This window comes from Takifugu flavidus, chromosome 1, assembly GCF_003711565.1.
Source record: "Takifugu flavidus isolate HTHZ2018 chromosome 1, ASM371156v2, whole genome shotgun sequence".
NCBI classification, from domain to species: Eukaryota; Metazoa; Chordata; class Actinopteri; order Tetraodontiformes; family Tetraodontidae; genus Takifugu; species Takifugu flavidus.
In genome coordinates, this window is record NC_079520.1 from 9,786,393 (window position 1) to 9,804,921 (window position 18,529).

General features: G+C 43.8%; 1 protein-coding gene across 2 annotated transcripts; it reads right to left on the reverse strand.

Moving 5' to 3' along the window:
• Positions 1-10,332: 10,332 nt before the first annotated feature.
• lnpa (limb and neural patterns a) lies at positions 10,333-17,846 on the reverse strand. 2 transcript variants are annotated; one of them, XM_057043047.1, is made up of 13 exons: positions 17,454-17,846; positions 16,830-16,933; positions 16,480-16,521; positions 15,538-15,725; positions 15,404-15,462; positions 15,294-15,334; positions 14,491-14,574; positions 14,355-14,406; positions 14,060-14,281; positions 12,191-12,296; positions 11,896-11,966; positions 11,468-11,620; positions 10,333-11,102 (listed from the first exon to the last, which is right to left on the reverse strand). In XM_057043047.1, the coding sequence occupies exons 2-13, from the start codon at positions 16,854-16,856 to the stop codon at positions 10,933-10,935; spliced, it is 1,215 nt and encodes a 404-aa protein (XP_056899027.1). In that variant the 5' UTR covers positions 16,857-16,933; positions 17,454-17,846; the 3' UTR covers positions 10,333-10,932. The 2 variants fall into 2 exon arrangements, with proteins under 2 accessions (XP_056899027.1, XP_056899036.1); XM_057043056.1 differs by having other exon boundaries at positions 16,830-16,942.
• Between the last annotated feature and the right edge of the window lie 683 nt (positions 17,847-18,529).

Genomic DNA, 18,529 nt, shown 5'->3' on the forward strand with positions numbered 1-18,529 from the left:
AACCTCTCACCACATAGATCGTGAACTCCATGTCTACAAACAACAATAAAAAACACATCTTGCACACATTTTTGGCCTGTACTGCTTCTAAGTTGTGATGTTTTTCTGTCATACCTTTAATAAATGTCTGGCTGTGAGTGTCTAAACTGGTATGAGCTCCAGTGCTCTGATAACCAGGAGCTTCCTACCGTAATCACGGTATTCATGAAAAGATGAAACAGAAAGAAGGTGAATCTGTAGCCCCAGGCAGAATCAACAGCGTGGCATTATGCCGCGACCCCCGCCTGTCCGCAGGATACAACAAACATACCAAAACTTTGTTGCTTTTCCATCAGTCAAGAGTGAGGGAATGAAGTGCATCGATTGCTCGTGATTATTAACTAGACTGAGATAAGCCCTCTCCTTATTATGCAGATTACTGAGGCTCCCCGCTTCAGCATATTGTACAGATGCAAGGGAGCAGCTGCTCTTACAGATGGTGGGTACACGGATCTATCATTATGCCTCCATTGTCTTCACTTCAATTGTTTGGGGGACAACAGAACTGCATCAAGAAGGAATCCGAATGCAATGAATTAAGAACGAGAAAGCGAAACCATTGCACAAATTTATACACCGGAGGCCCTGGAATGGAGAGAAGCGTAAAACTGAAGCTATTTCTTATATACAGCCGTGGAGTGGCCCAGTCATGTAGAATGCTCCCAAATCTGTTGGATGCAGCGCTGTGCAACAAGCATATGTTGTTGTTGTTTTGGTTTTTATAACATCCTGATATTAATTCAGGACACAAATGTAATTAAACAATTTTAGATGAAAAACAAAAAAAACTGTAAATAGTGGAAAATCTCAACAACCAACGGAATGAGTTAGATTGAACAAAGACAGAATATTCAAATAAGTGCGTTGAGGTGAGGTTTCTATTGTAAATCTAAATTTAGGAATTAGCATGACACACACCGGCCTTAAAATGAATGTTTATTCCCCACAAAAACAGCTCCAGGCAGGAAACATATGCAGATCTCGTCATCGCTGCTCTCAGGATTGTGCGTTTGATCCAGTCCGCCTCCTGCTGAGGGCGACTGGATCAGGACACTGGTAGCTCCTCTGATCACACACGACATTACACTGGAGAAAATGACACAACCGAGACGTGCACGGTCAGTCAGATTATTAGATTTCAAACTCTCTCCCAACATCTTCCAAGAATTTTAGAAATGTTATTTCCCCCAAACTTAAAAATGCTAAATGGGGAATGTTGCTAAGTGACAGTAAGGTCATTGGCTCCCAAGGTCCTCAATGACAGTGACAAGGCAATGACATTTACAGACTAAATAGAGTTTGTCTTTATGTAATGGGCTTTTAAAAACATTCAGGCAGGGCAGCAGTGTGTGATAATTCCCACCAGGCATGGTGAAATAATGTTACATGCTTCAAATAGAAAATCAATTCTTCAGTACAATATTTTTTGGTTTTCTATTTAAAATGGGAGCTACTATCTTCAAATGACCACAAATTAAATTGAATCGATTTTTTTTGGTATTTATTCAGCATTGAACAAAATTTCATGGTGTGAAAAGAATTTGCAAAACAATTTAATTGCTTCAGGATGCATTTTAACCTGTAGGTTAAAGAACACCGAGGAGAAAAGTGTCCATTTGCAACCAGAGGGGAAGCTAGGGTCCAGATATTAGTTCTTTAACTTGTATGTGTTGTATTCAAATAAATGGTTTTCTCCAGTCATGTGTCATGGGTGGGCAGACTGAGCTCCTGTCACAGCACAAAGCTCCCTTCAGGAGTGTGCACTACCTCATCTGTTGTTGGGACCTGGTCCACATGGGGCCACGTTTGATTGGAAAGCCCAAAGGGAGGCGTTCCACCAGTCACAAGGGCATTGTTAGTGGCTCAAAAATGGCCCGGGAAGAATGACTGATTATGCAACCACAGCCAGGGTTACTAATAGGAATTCTATTTGAATTTCTAACATAACAGATGTTTGCTGGGCACCTCCATGGACTGCGCATACATAGTTATGCTAATTCGCTAGTGTTTCCCTTCAAGTTAGCTCAGAGTCATTAGAGCACACAGCTAGCTTGGATCCCTCTGTCAAACTAATAATTGGCCATTATTGATATTAATTAACATTTCTGCTCCCTATGTCCTCTCTGACCTGCTATCTGTTAGTAAATCCACTTACGAAGTCCTATTACAGCAATAAAATCCAGAGGACTCCTTAGCAGTTGCAAGCCATTTATCAGAAAGAGAACATAAAGCCAATTAGGAATGGGTGCAGACAGTTGTCTTCATTCTCCACTGACTACTTCTTGATCTCCATTATAAATTGCTAATAGGGCAGATACTGGTTAGCAAACGGAGGGAGTGGGGGGGTTACCATTGCTCACTCCTGCCCGTGATGACAGCTGAAAAGTACCAGCAGCATTCTTTCTTGATGAGACTCCGCCATCATCCACTGCTGCGTGTGTTTTTCCCCCCTTTTTGTTAAGAGACATCATGGCGCACCTTCCTCCCCACCGCTGGTCAATCATATTAATTGGTTTAAAAGCAGAATAACAGAGGAAGCCCAACTCGTTTATTCTCCAAAAGCAATTGGTTTTCGGTCTCCCCGCCATTATGATGCAATAAACATCGGAAACACTGTACAACACAGGTTTATGGGCTCAGATCAAGAAATCCTAATAGGTGTATATTGACTGGTTTATTCCCAACAAACTCCAGGGGGACTAGAGGTTGCAAGAAAATATATCAAAAAGGCTATCAAGAATGGTTGACTCGGCGGTGTAAAATCAATAGCGAGCCATAGATAGTTCGAGTTTTCACAGTTCTCCCTCGTCATTTAAAAAGACTGTAGGCTATCTGATGCCTGGAAGGACCCTTGAGATTTTAGCAACACAGAAACTGAAACAGAAATGAAAAGATACAGATTAGTGAAAACCTGATGCGTTTGGCCGCCGGTGGAAACAATGTGCGCCACCGTTCTGACCCTCGTAACAGGTCACTCGCCCTAACCTTCATAAACTGACACTGCAAGAAGATCGCAGGGTTTTCAAGCAAGAATCCTTCAGCTGCAAAAAGAATGGAGTCCACAGTCTCCGCCAGCAACAACCGTTTTCGTTCCCCGAGCCCAGATGCCGTCAAGGCGCCCTGGGTTTACGACAAGAGGTGCAGCAGTTCCTTAAACGAGCAGCATTTAATGTGCCGGATTCAAGTGTGTTCCTCCAAGAACCTAATTACAAGATTCATCATCAATCATAAGCATTATTTATTCAGTGGAATGAATGTCTAATTAATAACTGATGAGCATTATGGCCTCCAAGACTGTAAAGCAATTAATTACAGCTGGCAACGAGGGAAGGAACTCTGCGAAGGCGTCTTTGGCGCGCAGGCTTCACGGCGGTGCCAACAGGCTAATGTCCACAAAGAAGAGTCAAAGGATTGTTTTGGTACCTCGGCGTTATTAAGATGATTACTTCCATTAATGTTCCCCGAGGCTGTTGTGTGTGTGAGGCACCACCTGAAGTGTTGCGTTTCACACTCCAGCCGCTGCCAACCACTTTCCTCACAGACGCTTGATTGTTTTAGCAGCACGTAAGAAGCCAAGAGTTGACTTTGTAAACTCTGGTGGACGGGAGAAACACTCGGAGAAAGACTCAGGGTTAAAGCAGTTCTCTGGTGGTGGGACAGAGATCCACGCCTTAAGAGTGGAATCACGGCATTAGCTTCTATTTCTTTTGTTTTAATTACTTTTTCATCATCACAGAGCTCTGATGAATTTGCCACCTGTCTTTAAATGTGCCTTTACTTTACTTAAAACTTTATTTATATGTATATATATATATATATATATATACAGTCAAGATTGTCTATAGGCTCTTTACAGAAACCCAGAGCCTGACCCTCAAACAAGCAACAGTGGCAAGAAAAACTCCCTTTTAACAGGAAGAAACCTTAGGCGAGGTCAGGCCCAGATTGGAGGGAGGTAAAGGAGGACGAGAAGGGGAGATACAGCAGAGGGGAGGAAAAAGAGGAAAACGGACTGAAGAAATTAAAATATCTGCCTATCGATGTTACAGTGATGCCATTATGTTAGTATAGTAGGGATAATAATAATAATAATAATAATAATAATAATAATAATAATAATAATAATATAATAATAATAATAATAATAATAATAATTTTAAAATTCCATTTTCACCCTAACTGGGTTATTTAGGGCTCCATGTCAGTGTCGGTGCAACACAAATGGGTTGGAAAGTCAAATTCATTTCGATTTTTGTCCTCACATTACGAACACAACAAGCCTATTAGTGAAGAGTCAGAGACATTCAGAGGGATGATCGGGAATGAGGAAAAGCTGTAATTTTCTTATTTATTGGAAAAATGAAAATCAGTGAAGCGGCTCTTTAATTTATCCGTTCCTTCATTTGAGCTATGTATATTTTTTTGCACATTCGTGGCACTTTCTTGCATATTCATCTCACACAAACCTGGATCAGTGCAAAAGAGAGATGAATTGAGTCATGCATGGCTGTGTGAGCCATCAAGAGTAAATGTAATAAATGTGCATGGCTGTAATGCAGAGTTGCAGCGCCGTTGTCTTTGTGGTTCCAGAGAAAACACAGGACCCGGGCAGTTAAAAACATGCAATGACTTGTGACAAAGACATGCTGCATACACGCGTGGTGGCAGCATGATGAAATTAGTCTCAAACCCTGTGCACATCTTTAACAATTCCCTCCCACAGGAGGTCGTTTGGACACCCGCCACCCTGGTCCTGAAGCCCCTGCAGGCTCGTCTTTCTTGTGACGTGACTTTCAGAACTTGGTTCTGCCACACGGCAAACGCTGTGAAATGCACCAGCAACAGGAGCATGAATACGGCCCTCACACATCTCACAAGCAGAAAAGAACCCTTAGCTACATCAGAATGCTGCGTGTGGAGTTGGTTTAATATTCCCCCTGCAGCGGACTCGACACGCCGAGTGTGGACCTTGAAGTTTTGGTACTGGTGTTTGTTGCCATCATGGCCTCGAAACTGACATTTTCCCAATGCAATTTTGGATTTGTTAAGGGAAGCGAGCAGACGGCGCACATCTGTCTGTGACCTGAGTTCAGGCAGATGTGAATGAAGAGGTGATTCCTTTTGGAACCTGTCATGACGTCACTTAATACAACATCTGATGGCAGGATTTCCCGGTAGAGAGAGATGGATGAAGTAAGAGGTCTGCTCAGAACTCACAAGGACCCAACCCTCCATTAGAAGTGTTCTGTGGTCTCTGTGGGCCCACTGAAGCTGTCGCCGGTTCCTCTGTTCCTCTGGTTCCACACCAGGCCTTTGAGGTCCGCTTGACTAATTGTAATTGCAGCTGTGACTGTTTTTGTTGCCATGAAAACTACATAGCAGCAGAGTAGAGTCACGCCAACTGTGCCACCACACTGCCCCAATGTACCCCACAATGAGACAATTTAAAAGGAAAATTAGTAAAACCAAGGCAGTTTACAAGTCAGCATTGTGGTTAGCTTGTCATTCAGCCTCAAAAAGCAAATGTTGAAGCCCTTCTTAAATATCAGAGATGACCAGGTTGCGTAAACAACGTTCTTGTTAACGGGAGGTTGCACACAAAGAACCATAAGTTTAACATATTGATTCATTAATTAACATGTTATCAACAGCACTTTTCATAGCATTGCAGAGTTTTTCCACAACACAAGCTAGCATCGATAACATGCTAACAACTAAGACTTAATTCTAAACTTAAGGTCTCCAATTCAGGCCAATTCGATCCTGTTGTGTAGTGAAAAAAGATAATAAAGGGTAAAATGATCATGGATAGGTGAAATGTTAGCCTCATATAATCAACGTGCTAGCAGGTAAATAATAAAGCATTTCCTCCACACCATTTGATACTGTTGCAAAGAGTCACGGTTAAAAAGCAATTGTCTCCCCAAGTTAAAAAACAATCTTATTTTTTATGAAGATTTATCTCGGTTCATATAAATACCAACAATGTCACACTAGGGCAGGCCAGACCTCCACGGAGCAATGATTAGAATCCTTCAAAAAAAATCCTGGATCCAGACATAAATACTCCCGAGGCAGCACTAATATAGGTTACATAACATAGTAGGTCGCTTTATGATCAGAGCTCCTCGGCACATTAGCACCGTTTCCTGCAGATTTCATTCAAATCTGTTCATAAGTTTTTGAGTTATTTTCGTTCTAAAGAAACGTAAGCCTTGACATATCCTCCTCTAGCTTGGAGGTCATTAGGCTGATATGTGTCGTCTACGTCTGCCCTGCATGAACGCAGCATAAACTTGTCTTTGTGAACAAGTCCTGTCCTGATTAGTTGTGGAGCAGAAATCATGAAGCGATTGTGTGTTAATGCACCGTAGCTTAAGCTAAGACGCAGATTATTTCTTTCAACCAGACTATTTTGTCATTAAAACTATTTCTGTCAGTTTTTTTTTAGAAAATAAAAAAAATCAACACAATGCTTATAATAATGTTATCTAATCCAGAAAAAGGAAACATTCTCAAAACCAGAAGTGCGATGCCACTAATTGCTTTTCCCTTTTCCACACGATTGGTTCAACAGAACGGATGAACGATACGTTATTCCACCTTTACACCAGTAAAAGTAGAGACTTTATTCCATCTTTCAAGATGAGTGAAACCCAGCCAAGACTGTGACCATGCCATAACTGTCCTTCTCTGCAGGTCTTCAAAACACACACACACACACACACACACACACACACACACACACACACACACACACACACACACACACACGCACGCACACACACACACACACACACACACACACAAGCACACACTCAAAGCTCTCGTCTTTCCATCTGGTAAAGTGGGCTGTTGTGATTGATTTGTGGATTTGCTCCCCCTTTTTTTCTCTCCATTTAAGTGAAATAATGTATGGAAGCAATCTGGCGACAGACATTTTGGAAAATCTATTTGAAATCATTTCAGCTGAAGCTGTGGCAGTTTGTCTTCTTAGGGGAGAGGAGCAAAGTATAATTGTCTGCAGTCTAGTAAAACACAGTATAACTGCCATCACACTTGACTGAGCTTATAGCCAGCTAGTCCCATGGCCTCTAGAAGATAGAGCAGTTAATGTTCCCTTTTATTTTAGAGGATATGTCACTTGTTTCGCAGATTTATACCATGATACAGCAATTTTGTCCAAACAGATGGATAATAGTGTCACCAGTCGAAAGCCCAGCTTGTATGGAGTTTAAAACATATTGTTTTGATAGGAAACGGCGTCGAGCAGCTTTGCTGGCGCTTTCTCTCCTTATCTCTCTAATCTGGCCGGTATTGGATTTGATCATTTTTGTTTGAAGGAGGAAAATGCGGCTGTAATGACTTCCTAATAGCAAACACGGGGGATACAAATCCAGAGACTGTGTTCGGTGGTGCCTCCATAAGCACCGCTGATTTATAGAGGTCTTTATGACAGAGAGGAAAATGATCTGCTGCAGGTATAAATCAGGTGAGGAGCAGGAAATTGAACTTAGATATCATCTTGTCAGATGCTTAATGCTCTTCCTCCTGTCACATTCGATAGGACCAATTTGGAGAATCCTGCCGAGGTAAAAAGAAGACAATTAACAATGACAGTGTGGTAATAGATGAAGCTATAAAATGAACTTGCTGCCTGCAGGAAGCTTTGTGATTCCAGCCTGGCAGGGTGGGGCCGTCCCGGCCTTCCCTTGCTTCCCATTACTGCTGTGCTGGTTTCATGAACGCCTTTTTGTGTGAGAAAATGAAGGAAAATGGTGCTTTTTTATTATTATTATTATTATTATTATTATTATTATTAGGGAAAATCACCATCCTGGAAATGACAGCCCTTGTAAATTTAGGTTAACCTTGTTTGTATACTATCGATCGAGGACACTCTATTCTAACAGCCTATAAAATGAATCAATAGATCAATTCTCAAGCAGAGAAATGATGCTGGTGCAGATGGATAAATTCTGCTCCTGTTAAAAACAGATTAAGAAGCGTTTCTGCCAGCATCTCTCTCTCTCTCTCTCTCTAACCCACACACACACACACACACACACATCGGAACACACATTGGAACACTGCTCACATGCAGAAATGAAGCTGTTTAGTATTTGACTTGGGTCCAGCACTTGATTGTTTGCAATGATAATTGTCAGAGTGTGTCCACGTGTGCACACGCGCGCGCGTGTGTGAGCAGATGTCATCCCTCAGCGCAGTGATGAGTTCAGGGTAGGACAGAGGATGACATTGCTCCCTGATCCCTGAATGCCACTGTGGTGTAAAGTGCAGCGCGGCGCTTTATTGCCAGCATCATGTGTTCAGCTGTGAGGGAGAAACAAACACACACAAACCCATCCATCTGGACCCGCGGCCTTCGGATGACTCGAATTTTAAAAACTAATTTCTCGGAAGCTGATGACCTTTCTGTAAAGAGCCGTTGGACTTGAGTCGGAGCCGGAGCAGATGAAGAGCTGCGGTAATAACTCGAGCCAGCGCCCGGGAGGCGTCGCCCCTCGCAGCTCATCAAGCCGGGCTCCGGTATAATCTAATTTGATTTTAATGCTGCTCTGAAGGAGATGGTGCTCTTATTACTGTGTAATGATGCTGTTGTCAGGAGCCAGCGGGGACGTCTGATCACGACTGCGTTAACTGCTTGTGTGACACTCATCCCGGTGTTTTCCACAGCTCGGGTCGCGCATTTACGACTTTGTTGTTCTTTTGATTGGATTCTATTCATGGCGGGCCCAAAGATAATCAATCTGCGAAGCCCTCTTCTCTATTACGCCGTCTGATGCGCGGCTTTTTTGTATTCACTACAGTAGATCGAGCGTAACGATGAAGGTCTTTGCTGAGATGAGGAGAATCTGAAGTGCTCACACTCGGGGGCAGCAAATGGAAAAGTGACAGGCCTGGTGCACTTGTCTGTTTTACTTATTCCATGCCTCTCTTCCATATTCCGCCTCGCACCACGGGGTTATTCTCCTCCAGGGTTCAGGAGGGCACGCTCTTTCATTTCTTCAGAAAATTGTTTCGCAGGATTTCAATCTTTGGCTGCTGGATGTGACAAAACACAATATCAGGAACACTTATGTTTCTTATCTGCCATTTTTTCTGGGTATAAATAAAAGATCAGTATAAATTTGTGTCAAGTGGCCTCCGATGCACGCCTGAGAGATGAGTATGAAAAGAACTATGAACCCTGGGACGGCCCCCGCTTTCGGCGCCCGCTCAAAATGACCGCGGCTCCGGGGTTTGGAGTCATTTGTCATCCTCGAAAATCAATTAATTTTCATGATAGCAGTCCAGAAGAATTCTCCGAGAGTTCTGGACACAAAACATTTGGTTTCCACGTGATGTGACTGACACATCTGGATCCACATCTGCAGACGGGGATTAAATAATCTGACTGGGAAGTTAAATGAGGCCCAAATCAACCCATTTTCATGCACAAATCAAGGAAAAAACCAGTTGCAACCAGTTCTTCTTGCAGCCTGTGAGCCTGCACCTCTGTTTCTCCCTCATATGACAAAAAACTGAACATTGTAGAAAAGAAAATGCTCAAATAGAAACTGTCAAGAGATGATTCAGTGCCGTGGAATCAAAAGTATTACTCAAACATACATTTTGGAAGCCCAGAGCAGAGGGATCCCCGTGATATATAACTGATGATGGCGCACACATGCACAGGCTGTTAACTGGACAGCCCGGCGCCGCGGCCCAAACATCCCAACATCTTACTATTGATGTCCCATTTTTTCCCGTTTGGCGCTGTCAGAGGTCAACCTCAAGCAGCATGCAGTGGAATCAGCCGTTACTGTCCGTGTCACAGTGATGCATTGCGAGGCCCCGGAGGTCACGTCTCTGTAAACATACATTATCAAAACCCATAGAAGACGCGGCGCGTTGACCTCACCAATAGTTTACGGTTTATCGTCGGGAGGGGGAAGGCTGCGGTGACGGTGGGGGGGGGGCAACTTTGTAGTTGCAATGACTTTCTTGTTGCAAATGAAGAGGGTCAAGCAATCAAGAGTGGCCGAGCTCCGTGTCAGCGCCATTATCTGGCGCTGTCTGAAATGATCAATGAGCTAAAATAAAATGATCACAAGCTAAAATTGACCTGCTAATGAAAACGGACTGTTTAAACGCGGTCCTCAGCCACGCGGGCAGGAAACAGAGGTCGCAGCAATTTAAAATATGTGACAAGGTGCAGATGGAGGAGCACGCGAGGGATGGCGGCCGAGCCGTTCCAGGAGAAAACGCCGCCTTTTTCAAGAGCAAATATTTCAGGTAATATTTAGTTTATTTTCCAATATTTACACAAAACAGGTCTTCAGATGTTCAGCAAACACACACGTCTGTAAACACTTAAATGTCCAAAAGTTCATCATCTGCGATACTCTGAGACAAAATACAGATAAAAAAATACTTGGGCTCATAGAATAAATCTCATTTCCACTCTTAGCAATAAATATACTGTACGTGCATTGCTGCAATTGTAACGATGGTTTGTAAACACGTCGCCAACGCCAGCTGCAGAGCTCCTATAAATAAAACCACAAATCCAACAAAATACAAGTTTCCTTTTGCAGTTTCTAATTAGATCACACACACAAAAAAAAAAAATCAGGCAAAACAAGGGAAAATAATCTAGGAGTCCTCAAAAAAGCATAAACCTCAACATGCTGTAAAATGATGGAGCACCTAGTGAGAACCAGATTGTGCCCGATACGGTTCCATATCGGACTCACCACTGGTTCTGGCGAGAGATCCCATTCTGCACCGGCGCTCCAAACGTTTAGCAAACCAGCTAACGACCGCCGCATTTATTCAGAGATACATAGCATAGCAGAAAGCTACGGCCCGACTGGTGCAGAAACGGTTCTACTCCACTTCCATGGCGGAGCAGTCCAGCTCCCCCTCAGATTTCTCTGTGGGCAGATCTTGTGACTCTGGCATGGTCTGGTCTTCTGAGGCGCGGCTGGCCTCTGCGGCTGTCAGTGTGACTGGTTCTTTGCCGTCTGTTTCAGCGGATCCATCATCTTTCATTGTCCCTGATGAGTAAAAGATATGGAATGAGTAACTGATCAACAGCAGTGTGCACGTGGAACAGAGAGGAGGATAAAAACATGAAAAATATCACGAGACACATCACAAGGACAGTTCTTGTTGGGCTTTTTCTTTTACAGATACAACTGTGGTAGAGCTCCAATTCCATCAGTCCTTGTCCAGATATGGACCAGCCTATATGTGACTCCACTAGGTGGCGATAACCCGTTCAGCTTCTTCATATTGGACCTTTTCCTGCTGACCTACCGTAGACCATAGCGTCCTTAACCAAGTATGCTAACGGCAACCTGGTAGCACGTTGAATGGACTTAAACTACACCTCCTTAAACCAAACCTGATTGTTAATCACCTGAATCAGACTGCTTATCCTCCTCAGCAGCACATGACGACGAGTTCAGGTCACACGGCAACTTCGGTTCTCCGGCGGTCTCGGGGAGCCTGGGGGCCTGAGGTCTGGTCTTTCTCGCAGGGTTCAAAAAATAACAATAGGCACATCTGAAGGCTGAGAGAACACACATATTTTATGTCACAGCGCTAACAGATTCTCAAACAGACGCAAATTAATATACATGAATATACAGGAATGGCAGAAAAATGCCCGAGATGCATAAACACTCCAGATTGATGGGTGATGCTGGTTTGCATATTCAATCCTGCCGTGTTTTTGCTTACAGGGATCTGTAGTGGCAGCAGCATTAAAGAGCCACATGATATACTACGCTGCCAAAAGCTAGGGGCCAAATGAAAACGGGGTTTGATGGAGGCTCGCAGACTTACCAACGTATTCAAATTCCTCTTTTAATGCCATCCCGTTATGAGAGAGACACTGCTGACATACGAGAGCCAATCTATGGAGACAGAGAGAGAGCAGCTACACGACCTGATATCAGAGCATATCAAACCTTATTTTGCTGACAGGAAAGACCTTATTGGCAGATCACCATCCGTAATCAACGTGTGATGAGCGTTCATAACTGAGAGGCCACTCTCGGGGTGGACGTCACTCATTTAGTGCGTGAAATCATAAAGGCAACATAAACAGAGAGGATTTAAAAGAACAGAGCTCGTTTACCTGTTCTGAGGTCCATCTCCAACAAGATACTCAATTAGTCTGTCCAGAACGCCTCTCTCCCTCGGGAGCACTGGTCTGGCCAGGGGTGGACCTGGGGGGTGCAGCCCTAATAAAGCACAACGTCAGTATCGGTTAAGCATATTCTCAGGCCCTGAACGCAACACTGGAGCTGCTCACAGGTGAAAGCAGGAGTGAATGAGATCCTTTTTTTTATGGCTTCACACTAGATCTGACTTGCAGAGCACGTCCAGGATCCCTGCTGTGTTGGGAAGTAGTAATTAATATAATCTAACATCAACTGCAATCATACGAAGATGACTGGTCATTTCTGGGAGACTTGGCAGAGTCTCGGCATCCTGCTGGCTATTAATTTACCAACATATGGAAACTCTGTGGTAAATCTTATCAAATTGCTTTTCACTTTCAATTTTCCAGAGAAGCAGGTGATAACATCAAGTCATGTAAACCATTTGTGAGGTGTTCCCAAAGCCAAAGGCAATTTCACCACGCATTAAAAGCCATTTAGTTAGATTCCACCATCATTGCCCAGAGAACAAACGCAGATCTGGCTAATTAATCATAGTTAATGTAATCCCACTTCATGCATACCTCACAGTTGGCGTTCCACATGGAAATTACAGTGTGCAGCTACCTCCAGGAACACATTTCCTTTACTGTTTACACTTATTTGCATCTTCAATCATTGAGTCTTCATGGTCCAGATATAATTCAAATTGGATAGTCGATACGGTTCCCCTCCACAGATGCCTAATAAATACAGAAATTGTTTTCCAATGTGTTTGGAGGATGGCTTTTGAAACTTTTACAAACACTAACGGCCACAGCAACACAACACAGTCCGAACACTTGTTCTGAGAAACACTGGGTCTCACAGAGGTTTTGTTTTTAGTGGAGCTAACTGAGCCAGTACCAAACACCTATTTCCATATTTCCAACGAGCCCAGTTGGGAATTATGTGACCTGACCTGGCTCATGTTGGCAACAGCTGCATCAGCTAAGGAAGCAACAAGATACCCAAGCAGACAGACACACCGATACATTCAAAGAACAAGAAAATGACAAAGGAGAGAGGCCAGAAATGCAGCTCGTTCAACATTCCGGCCTTTTTGACTCCTGCCCACCGGTTGTTTTATCACAAGAGGCGCAGAAACCACAGGAAATACTGCTGAAATTAGAGAGGGAGCTTTGGCAACTGGTCGCATTATTTAGAGCCCAGACGACGTCCTTGATTTGGAAAGTGATGTCACAGGAGGCTAAACTAACTTTTCAGGGAGTGTTCTCTCATGTAGCAGCTTATCTTAAAGGAAAGAACCTCACTACTGATTAGCCAGCCTCGTAACTGGGACCATAATAATCAGCACTCCTCCCAGGGTTGTTTTCAGTGTTTACATCAATCATTTGGTTGGATTTGGTGGGGATTAATCTGTAATGATGTTTAGCATTACTTGGATCTCTGCGCAGCTTTAAAACTCAGAGCAGTGTTGAATTTAACAGAAATTTAAATTTAAAGCACTTTATGCTGCAGAGTGGTCTACTCCACCACTGCCACTCTCATCTGGGTCGCAGGAGACGGCACAATGGAGGAACAGCCGCAGACACACACACACACACACACACACACACACACATACAGACACACACACACGTGTAGGAATCAGCTGGTTTGCTACTTTTCACAATTTTCCGTATCATGGAGCGATAACACAGCAAGGAAAGCCAGCCGTCCGTTCCCCTTCCGTACAACAGCCCACGGAGCTTCGAAGGCGCGGGGACCCCGAGCAGGCAAGAGTAAATCACACCTTAATTGACCACATTATGATATTTTCCCCCAGCGTGCAGATAACTCACCAACTCCAGGAATGGGTGTTCCAGGGGTCACAAACTTCCTCATCAAGCTCTGCTGAGCAGCTATAGCCAACAGATTCCGCTCTGGGGGTCCACCGGGAGCCGAGTGTGAAGAGCGACCAGGGTAGGCAGGTCCAGAGGCAAGGGGAGGACGGGCAGCGGCTCCACTTGCAGAATTTACTGATGCTGGAGGCGTCTGAGGGACGACATTACGGTGGCGGAGCTCTGGTACACAAAACATCCCAGTTGACATCAGAATTAAGAGGGAAAATTTGGCCTTTCTAAAAAACCTGGTTACCTTGTCCTGGTTTTGGAGTCATCTGAGGTCCAACAGGAGTAGAATCAAAGTCCTTTAAACAGACGATAAGTGAGTCAAACACACTGTTGAGGGTTGTTTTCTTTATATATCTGTAAGAAAGTAGTAAGAAACTCACCGTTTTCTTCTTGGACTCAGGATCAAATCTCTCCAGAATCAGCTTAGCATTTTTATAAGTCTCCGTCTCCATCACATCCTCGAGCTGGAACACATCATTTTAATATTCACCCTCCCGTTTCCATGCTGCTGCACATATAGACACCCTAGTCATCATTTGACGATCTGATGAATACTTGAAAACTATTTTGAATGACCTGCCCTAAAATGGGAAAAGGTTTAACAAAGTTGCATCGGAAGACCAGACCGGTTGTTGAAAGTTGTCGGACTGGACGGACAAGGAGGAGCAACTTTTTCGTTTTATTTATTTGCTATTCTAAATGCTGTTAAAGAGACATCAGTATTGTGGTGCTGTGGGTTCATTCACCGCCTGTTCTCGAGCGTTCTCTGCAAACAGAGGTTTAGGGTCTATAGTTTATGGTCTGGCAGTCGAGGATTTCATCTCCAAATTAGGGACGATTTTTGATCTAATTGCATGTTTTTCTAATCTGTAGTGAGTTGCAGTTACAGTGGATGGAAAATGCTCATTTAAGTGACAGTAAATCTGAGATTAAAAGGTTTTGAATTTCTCTTCAGCGTCGCCATGGTTTCATAAATCCTCTGATAAACTGGAAACAAAGACAATTATCACAGTTACAGTGACAATTACCAGTGAGAGCCCCTAAATCCCATCCACCAATGTCCTTGTCAGCATCAGGACGCACAAATGATTTGGTTCTGTTTCTCACATTGTCCACAACAGCATTTAAGTGTTTTAACCGTTGGTAGCATGATGTCAATCAACGATTTTAGATCATTACTTACAATTTTCCTTTTCTGAGCCTTCAGATCCTCCAATTTGAAGTCTAAGAAGAGAATAAACTATTAGATCTTATACAAAGAATCCCTTTATTAATAAGAACAAACAGCCTTACTGTTTTTTTCGGTTCTTCTGGCAAAAAATAGAATCAGCACTTTTCGAAGTATCCAGACTCTGAATGAGGCAGAAAATGTCCGATTATGTCGGCGAGCCAGAAAAGACAAAAGGTGAGCTAGCTTTTGGACTTACAATAAAGGAAACAGCAGGAAAGGGAGGCCCAACACGAGCCGCCCCATCAGCTGCTCAGGGAGGTACCAGGAATACACAACGACCCCAGCCATCAGGTAGAGGAGGATGGAGTAGAGCAGCAGTCGGCCCACCACCGCCTTCATCTGACGCTGGTATTTCACACTATAGTCTTCCAGAATCTGAATATCCTGCAGAGGAACATGTGCATTGTGGTGCAGCAAACGCAGACGGACTTGAGTTAAACATCTATGCTGACGTCACTGTAGCTTCATTTGCTCCGCTAGTTAATCACAGTATGAACTTCAATCCGTAGCATCGGTCAGTCAGAATCAACTGGCTTCTGTCTACGGTCCTACTGCAACATTCATGTGTGTCACAATGGTTCCACGTTCAGCTTTATGATGTTCAGGCGGGTGCTGCAGCCATGAAGGGAACCAAAAGATTTCACAGTCAGTTTTAGACCCTTTAACGTTGTTGGCTTCTCTAGAAGAAAGCAACACGCCCAACGGGCTTCTCTTGGCCACTCGTGTGCCACCTGATCTCTTCAGTGCATGTGTTGTGCCTCTCGCCCAAAGGATACTTGCTGAAAATAGACTGACACCAGCTTTGCTGTACAAGTGCACTAAAGCCCCAGCAGCCAATCAGGAGCCGAGCTCACACGCATTTACACATCTACAGTTCAAAGACCCTGCTTATTCAACATGTCAGATAAATATGTTTTAATTCTCACAAGAACACTGAAGCACACATGCCGCACATCTATAGGTTTAGCTTCATATACTTGTATCGGCCAAATTTTAGCTATTAGAACATGAAAACAACGCATGACCAACCAATAAATGTGACTTTAATAGGTGTGGAGATCAGGCTGCACACTATAGCCCATGCAAACACTGAGGGTAGAGTGCAGCGCAGGTGCTGGGAGCACTCCGACAAACCAACCTTGTCGATTCCTTCCAAAATCTCCACCGTTGTTGGTTTAGCCTGCAAGCAAAAGACGGACATGCATGTTCAGAGTGTTTGGCCAGAACAGCAGCGTTCTGTGACTAAGCAACATTACACAATCCCCCGAGAACTTCCCGTGTCATCTTTTCACTGTTGCAGATTCTGTGTCTTCAGCTGTGGCACAAATCATTCAGTCGACGCGTGTGTACCAATATTCCAGCCAAGAGCGATACCAAGTCAAATACTGGCATCAACCACGGCCCACAAACACGGTATATAGGACGCAATGTACCTTCATATCTGCGTTGCAATGAAAGACATAATGCAAAGAAAGAAAGGAATCAAACCTTCCACCAGGAAATAGCTGCCCCCATGTTGAAGATGTGTCAGATATTCTGATGAGGGGAATCTCTTCTGTCCGTTTCTCCACCTACTGACACCAACCAGGGACCTGAATACACTCATACATTCATACGAAGACAACTAAAATTAGTTTTCAAGCAACAAAGGCCTGCAGATATGAATGAGAAAGTGAATGCCCCATCCTGGCCGCGTTAATGTTTGCACCAAATATTCTCTGATTGTCTGCAAACGGCGCTTTGATGGAGGCTGCTTCAACTTTCTTCTCAACTTACTCGGAACATTCGAACCACATACGAAACTGTTTTGGCCTCAGCTGCCCGTGTTAAGTCAAATATGAGGAAACGCCGAAGGTGCCCACCGGTGAAGGTGTGTTTACAAGAACCTTTTTTTCCAAAGTAACTTCTAAAGAATGCGCTAGCGTTAGCATGAACGCGCACTAGCTGCGCGGAGCTAACGCAACTAGCACGCCCTGCAGCGCTAATGCAACTTGCAGCTGAATGCAAAATAAAACAAGACTTTTTTTTATAACTTTACCACGCCACGGAGCAATGTGAGCAGAAGCTGCGTGAGGATAAAGTCATAGTTTTGAAGTATAGTGATGTATTCACCTGGAAAGTAGTGGGAGTCGCCCGTATGAAGCACTGAGAGCAGGGCAGGTCCAGTAGGTCTGGATGAAGAACGTCAACACAAGAGTTCTCTTTACTTTCTCTCATGTATCGGTCAAGAGAGAGCCGACTGGTCTCCGGGAGGAGGGTTTGCGCCACGCCATCCACTCCTGCCGCACCGACCATCTGTTTATCACCGGAAGCGTCTTTGACCAAGTTAATGTTGCAGAAGTTACGACAGCGGGGTTATTCTGATGGAGGAACTAGAGATTCAACTGTAAACGGTGCTCGGTGGAGGCTGGGGACACGCACGCTAACCAAAGAGCACTATCTGCTTTTTAAAGGGCTCTACAAAGCTTTTGGTACACTAATCTAGTGCGTTTTGTCTCAGAACCTTCAGGAGTTGCTGGAACCATGTGATTACCACAGCCCGGAGGAGACAAAAACAGTCTGTATTAATCCCACAGGGGTACATTTCTCCACTCCTGTGTCATCGCTACACTCAGTTTATCACACATAATTTACATGCAGCCATTATGGGAGAGGTGACAGAGTGTGTAAACTGCCCTCCACAGGCACTTGGGGGCGTGGTACCTTGCTCAAGGGCACCCTGGCACTGCTCCCAAACCTACTGCTCTCTGGCCATTTTCCAATGACACCAGAAACCCGCAGCTTTAGCATTCAGTAATAATATTTGTCAGCCAGTCTTTGAATTTCATCATCATCAACTTTATTCATAAAGTGATTTAAAAAAAGCAACAGCTATAACAGAGTGCTGTACAAAAATAAGGAAATAACCTCTAACTAAAACCAAAAGGAAAGTTAAGAGGCGAGTGGCGGCGCTTTGTGCCACTAAGTTTTAGATTATAAACTGAAATTTTGCATATTTTTTTCCAAGTATAGCTACAACAGCCGTCAGGACTGGAGAATTTGGTTTATCCAGCAATGATATTAGTATTTATTTTCTTTTTCTCAGTTGGGAGGCAGAATACATCGAATGCTGCATAGACTTAAAGACTAGCCAGGCAAGATTATTTTCAGATTTTTTGTCAAATTTCTGTTGGTTTCATTGGGGCGGT

Coding starts and splice junctions, on each gene's coding strand:
- lnpa (XM_057043047.1), bottom strand. CDS start 16,856: ATGGGGGCAGCTATTTCCTGGTGGAAG. Junction 15,335..15,403: donor CAGAAGAACCGAAAAAAACA/GTAAGGCTGTTT, acceptor TTCTCTTCTTAG/ACTTCAAATTGGAGGATCTG. Junction 11,967..12,190: donor GGAGATGGACCTCAGAACAG/GTAAACGAGCTC, acceptor CTGTCTCCATAG/ATTGGCTCTCGTATGTCAGC.